At 45.0% G+C, this 6,089-nt stretch overlaps 1 protein-coding gene across 1 annotated transcript; it reads right to left on the bottom strand.

The window, feature by feature from the left end:
* Positions 1 to 267: 267 nt before the first annotated feature.
* LOC133281076 (2-oxoglutarate receptor 1-like) lies at positions 268 to 5,294 on the bottom strand. The gene is made up of 2 exons (XM_061476239.1): positions 4,582 to 5,294; positions 268 to 1,876 (listed from the first exon to the last, which is right to left on the bottom strand). Exons 1-2 carry the CDS (start codon positions 4,615 to 4,617, stop codon positions 830 to 832), a joined length of 1,083 nt encoding a protein of 360 aa, XP_061332223.1. The 5' UTR covers positions 4,618 to 5,294; the 3' UTR covers positions 268 to 829.
* Positions 5,295 to 6,089: the final 795 nt, after the last annotated feature.

Here is a 6,089-nt window from a genome sequence, read left to right as displayed (position 1 = left end):
GTCTCCCTGGAGCCTTCTCTTCTTCATGGTGAACAAGACCAGCTTTCCCTGTGTGTCTTCATAGGAGAGGTGCTCCAGCGCTCTGAGCATCTTTGTGGCCTCCTCTGGACTCACTACAACAGGTCTGTGTCCCTCTTGTGTTGGGGGCTCCGGAGCTTAATGCAGTACTGCAGGTGAGGTCTCATGAGAACAGGGTAGAGTATATACATATGGAGAGAGAGAAAGAGGATATATGTATCTATACCTTCTTGTATCACCATGTATGTTCTCCTCTGGTACTCTTCTCATCCTCCCCTAGGCTAGCTCTGAGGTTTCACCATTCAGTTCCTTGGTGCCCTATGCTGAAGTTCATCAGGTCCATCTAATTTGAAAGTGATGATTTATCTAGGTGCCTTCTAGGTAATTCAGGGTTTCAGCAACCGTGACAGTATCTGCTGTGTTTTGCTCTGGCTATAATAAACAAAGCAGTACATCAGTGACAACAATGAAATCAATGGAAGTTGTTCTCATGTCCGTACTAACCTCTCCATGTTTCTGTAAGCAAATGCAAAGCCTGGAGTGAGAGCACCCTTTGTTTCCCAGATTATTTTGGAAACAGTCGGGCTGGTTGGTTTTAGATTTCATCTTCAAGGTGGCTTACTAATCTTTTCACTCCTCTTTCTTTGGTTGCTAATAGAGGTGTATATAAACCTGCTCCCTAGACAGCTTTTGGAGAAGTGTGCTACAGCAGGGAGAGGAAGCCAGTTGCAATTCTTGCTACCATATCAACACACCTGCCTTTCCAGGACCTTACAGCACCAAAGGCTGGGATTTTCTTCAAGGGATTATCTCATAACTTTAATGTAATTTCTGACTTGGTCAGGTAGTTGTTGCTCCTGGTCTGCTGGATGTATTTGTTCCACTTACACCTTGAAAGAGAGAGCATGGCCTGTTGGAAGTTACCTCCAATCACAACATAAAGCAGGAGGTTTCCACATGTGTTCAGTGCAGCCAGTGGCCGGGAGATGATATAAGCAGAGTGGATTTGTTTTTCCGTGTGACAGCTGAATGGACACAACCGTAGTTCAACCCGAGCCACACGAAAGATGTGGAAGGGGAGGAAGCACACGTAGAAGACCACCAAGAGGACAATGGCAAGTCTGCGAGCCTTTAGTTTGTAGCAAGCCCGTGTGTGGGGCCCAGTAACCAAGGTGTAAATAATGGGCACATAGCACAAAGTCACAGTCAGCAAGGGCAAGAAGAAGCCCAGGCTGGTCAGCAGCCAGATATACCACCTGATTGTGCCCAGGTTTTCAGAGCTGGTAAGGTCAAGGCATAAGGATCTGTTTTGTTCCTCTTTTGAAGAGATTAAGAAGTTGATGGGGATGACAACTGCCAGTGAGATCACCCAAATGGCTGCACAAGCCACTGCTGTCCACCGCTTCTTCTGGATGTGGAAGAACTTCATAGGGTGGACAATCACCACATAGCGGAGGACACTGGAACAGGTAAGGAAGAGGATGCTGCTGTACAAATTGAAGTGGAAGCCAAAGCGGATGAACCTGCACATGAAGTTACCAAAGATCCAGTGCTCCCCGTTGGCATAGTAGTGTATCAGGAAGGGCAGGCTGGTGAGGTAAAGCAGGTCTGTGAATGCAAGGTTCAGTATGATTATGGTGCTGCTCTTCCAAGGTCTCATCTTGAAGCTGTAAAAACAAATTGCAATGACGTTTCCTGGGAAGCCCACCAGGAAGATAATGCTGTACATAATGGGGAGGTACAAAGTCTTCAGACCAACTTGCACGTCAGTGCAGTTGAGAAAATCACCTTCAGCGTGCTGCCAGGTGGTGGGGTTGGCTAAGTTGTCATTAGTTGCGTTCATGTTTTTCCCTTGGTGCTTAAGAGAGAGAAAAATGTTTAGTGTTCTCTGGCAGATAAGACCTTCTCATAGGTCATTAAAAACAACTAATAACCAGATCTTTTCTTTTAACTTCCCATTAGTGCCACTATTAAAGTCCTTTTATTGAATAAGAAAAGGCTTCGCTGCTTTGATAGGAATTGATCCTGATCTAGAGGCCTTTTATCAAATCTAGGTAGAGATAGGTAATTTATTTTAAAATGCATATTTTCAGGGAAGGATCTGCACAGACACAGTGAAGTTGTAATATAAGGGATTCCCAGCCCTACAGTGTGTGATGTGTGCCCCCTGAAAGTTCACTTTCTGCTCTCATAAGGAGTCAACATAGTCATGTTGTGCTACTGACCAAAAGTATAGAGAGGAATGTCCAGAACGTAACTCTCCATGGAAGTTACTTGCAGCCTTCTCAGTTAAGTGGAAAACAAGGCAGATATTGAAATGTTTTCATATTCTTTTTGATACTGGAGTCGGTTAACATTTTTCTCCCTGCTCCTTGGAAACAACTGATAGAGGAATACTTCATTCTTTTAGTTCACTAACAAGATTGATGCTGCAAAGAAATAGGTTATTTTTAGGCTTGTCATTAGCTACTATGTAAATTTCTCACCCTGTAAAATGGTGGTTTGCATTGACATTAGTCTTAGATAGATAGAAGTTTTCTGAAAGATGAGAATAAATGCATTCAACTTTACAAAGCAGCCAGTTGCATGCTTTAATATGGAAGTTGAGCAGGATTCAAGGGAAGTAAAGGTAGCCCAGTATATAGTCTCTACAACAGAAAATATGGGGCCACTGAAGCACATGGCAAAAAACCACTAGCATGGCATGCAGTGCATGCGTTTGTGTGAATGCCGCCTTTCTTTTTTAAAGTGGAGCAAACGTTTTGATGGAAAAAAATGAGTAAGTATCTGGCGCATTTTTTTTTCCATAGGAATGTAACTTCTCACAGGATGATTCCCGTCCTCAAATTACTGTAACCTGGATCTGTTAAAATGGATCCTACTGAATCACCGCTTCTATTTCCTGTTCTACTCTGAATTTTCTTGATATAGCTTCTACCCTCACTCACTTGTGGGATTACACAGAGACAGGTTGCAGGATTTGAATTCAGATTTGTGTAGAACATTTGGTTCAAACATATTTAAAATGCTTTGAAACCTGAAGCTGGAGCTTGAGGAGAAGCATGCCAAACACCGGCATTTGTTTTTAAAGAGCAAAACAGCTTCAAACCTCTTTTCATGGCTGGGGATGGTGCAGGGGATGGCTTGAGTAAATCCAGTGGCTATAATTCAGTAAAGAGGTAATACAGTGGTACCATGGTATCCCCAAACAAACTTGAAGCATCTGGTGTGGCTAATGGTTAACCCAGCTAACAGCAAAGGCCCTATCCTGCTGTATCAGGTTATAGCTTTCTGTCTGACTCTGGAAGTACCAGGGCTGTGCACGCCTCAGTATTTACAGTGCATAGCTATTAAGAAAGCATGGCTGGGTGCTGCTCCCCCCATCACTTCCTTTGTGGTTTTGTAGGGCTGTTGTCAGCTTTTATTCCACCAATCAGTGTGCTGCTGCAGCAAAGCTATAGGGGCTGGAGAGCAAATACCTATGATGATGGAAGAGTGTGGCAGTGGCACTCAGCTGCTGCAGTTCCTGTAGAAAGACACATGCTATCAGGTGCTTTCAGAGCCGTCTCCTTTGCTATGGGTGATGTTAGGGCTGTATTTGGGTCAAGGAACTCACTCACAGGCCAGACCACCCCACAGGCCCTGCACTGGGAAGTGGGGACAAATACTGTAAGAAAAGCACAGGGGTGTGGGTTCTTGGTTCTGCACTGCCCTAAGATTGCATACAACCTAACAGGTTACCACAGGGACTAAAGAAAGGAGACAACAAGTCTTCGCTGTTTGCTTATTATTCTGCTGTCTGAATTACAAATAGAATTTAGAAGAAACTTAAATCTAATTAAGGCAGAGTTTGTACTGTGGCAGATTTTATCACACTAAGTAATTGGCCATAATGGGACTTCTGCAGCCCAAGCTGAGGGTAAATGATATATGCTGTAGACACATAATGAACTTTAAATAAATTATCCAAGAGCAGAACTCGTAATAAAAGGGAACTAGCATATTGAAATAGAAACCCTCTTGCAGTCTTAATGGTGGAGTCACTGCTCTATTACATGGTATTCTTTACTGTAACCAATTGATTGGACTCACTTTAAAAAATGTTGTGATTCCATGTCTTTAATTGCAGTCACGTATAAGGGAAACTTGTCTGCTCCTGCATTGTGATAATTTAATTAGAGCCTGCTGGAAATAAAAGCCAAATGGCTGCAGCCATGGCAAAGTAACCTAATGCCTGTAATTGGACCATATTTCACACAGATGTGTTGCTGAATAAATTAAATAGGTTTGGCTCACAGCGTTCGACTCTTCCGCTAGCTCAGATTTAAGAGACACAAATGATATATTCAGAGATGAAGATACGAGACCTGCTTCCCTTACCCTTTATAATTCAGGGATGTGTTTTCATGTGGAAAGAGTATGTGCATTTAACTTGAGTATTGAATGCATCCCAGATAAGTTTAATTTGTTCTATGCTTGCATCATCCTGTAACCCTTTGCTCATCTCTCTCCGTTCTGCCCTGCCTCTAAGTTCACATCTTTAAATCAAAATATGCATTTTACCTGTAAATCTTTGGTGTTGTCTTCTTTCCTCTTCATAGCCTGTTCCTTACATACCCTACTCCAGCTGGCAGAGTTTGCTTTTAAATTCCACAGGTTTGTGCAGTGAGACTGTCTGGGAAAGCCATAGCAACCAGCCCAGGCTATCGAGCAGGCTGGGGAAATGCTCTGCCTCTGTTCCCAGGTCTCTGCCACGTGAATGCAGTGTGGGCTCCTTGGTGCTGAGCAAGAGCAGCTCTGACCCCTCTTGCCTACTTGCAGGCTGGCTGTTACGTCCCTCGTGGAGGGGCGTGCTGGTGTCAGTTATCTTCCTGTCTGGCCTGTCACCTGCATGGGATTTGGGGACCTGCCCTATGTCACTCACAAAGTTGGTTGGGACTGCCTGTAACCTGAACTATTTGGCTGGAATGGTTTGTTACAGGTGCTTCCAGCCTTCAGTGAGAGAGGAAGGTCAGCAGCACTCAGGCAGGGATAAGCAGCACCGCTGCAGTGCTCGCCTGAAGGAATATGTCCCTGAGTGCCAGCGCACACTATGGGGAAGGTGGAAGATGGGGAGAGAGGTGAGGAGTGAGCAGTGTTTTGAATTGGAAGAAACTGCACTGCAGAGGGCTTGGTGGGTGCTAGGAGCAGCAATCAACCACTTGCATCCCAAGGAGGGCAAAGGTACCCAAGAGCTCCAAACTGGGAGCTTGGTTGAATTAGCTGCAGTTTCTGCAGGGAGGGACCTGACTCTGAGAAGAGCAAGAATTGCACAGTCAGGGCACAAGCAGGGTCTTGTGGCTGGAATAGTATCTACAACCATGTGCTTGTGAGGTCAACCTGGCTGGAGAACAGCTTTCCTGGAGAGGAGAACTGGCTGATGCGCAAACTATCCTGACCATATTACATGGGCAATACTAATTTCTCCTGAAGTGATTTGTACAGAGGTCAAAGGAATGAAGAAAATGCAGAATCATAGAATGGTTTGGGTGAGAAGGGAGCTTAAAGCTCATCCAGTTCCAACTCTCCTGCCGTGGGCAGGAACACCTTCCACTAGAGCAGGTTGCTCAAAGGCCTGTCTAACCTGGCCTTGAACACTGCCAGGGATGGGACATCCACAGCTTCTCTGGGCAAACTGTGCCAGTGCCTCACCACCCTCACAGTAAAGAACTTCTACCCAATATCTAATCTAAATCTACCCTCTTTCATCTTAAATCCATTCTTCCCTTGTCTTATCACTACAGACCCTTGTAAAATGTCCCTCTTCAGATTTTTTATAGACCCCTTCATGTACTGGAAGCTGCTCTAAGGTCTCCCCAGAGCCTTCTCTTTTCCAGGCTGAACAAGTCCAACTCTCTCAGCCTGTCTTCATAGAAGAGGTGCCCCAGCCCTCTGATCACCTTCATATCCCTCCTCTGGACCCTCTCAAACAGGTCCACATCCTTCTTGTGTTGGGGGCTCCAGACCTGAACACAGCACTGCAGGTGAGGTCTCAAGACTGGAGCAGAGGGGGACAATCACCTCCTTGACCT

Source organism: Pezoporus flaviventris, unplaced genomic scaffold (assembly GCF_033815535.1).
Source record: "Pezoporus flaviventris isolate CSIRO_AGI_PZ_B2104156 unplaced genomic scaffold, CSIRO_AGI_Pfla_v1 ptg000095l, whole genome shotgun sequence".
Lineage (NCBI taxonomy): Eukaryota > Metazoa > Chordata > Aves > Psittaciformes > Psittacidae > Pezoporus > Pezoporus flaviventris.
This window is presented reverse-complemented; position numbering and strand designations above follow the sequence as displayed.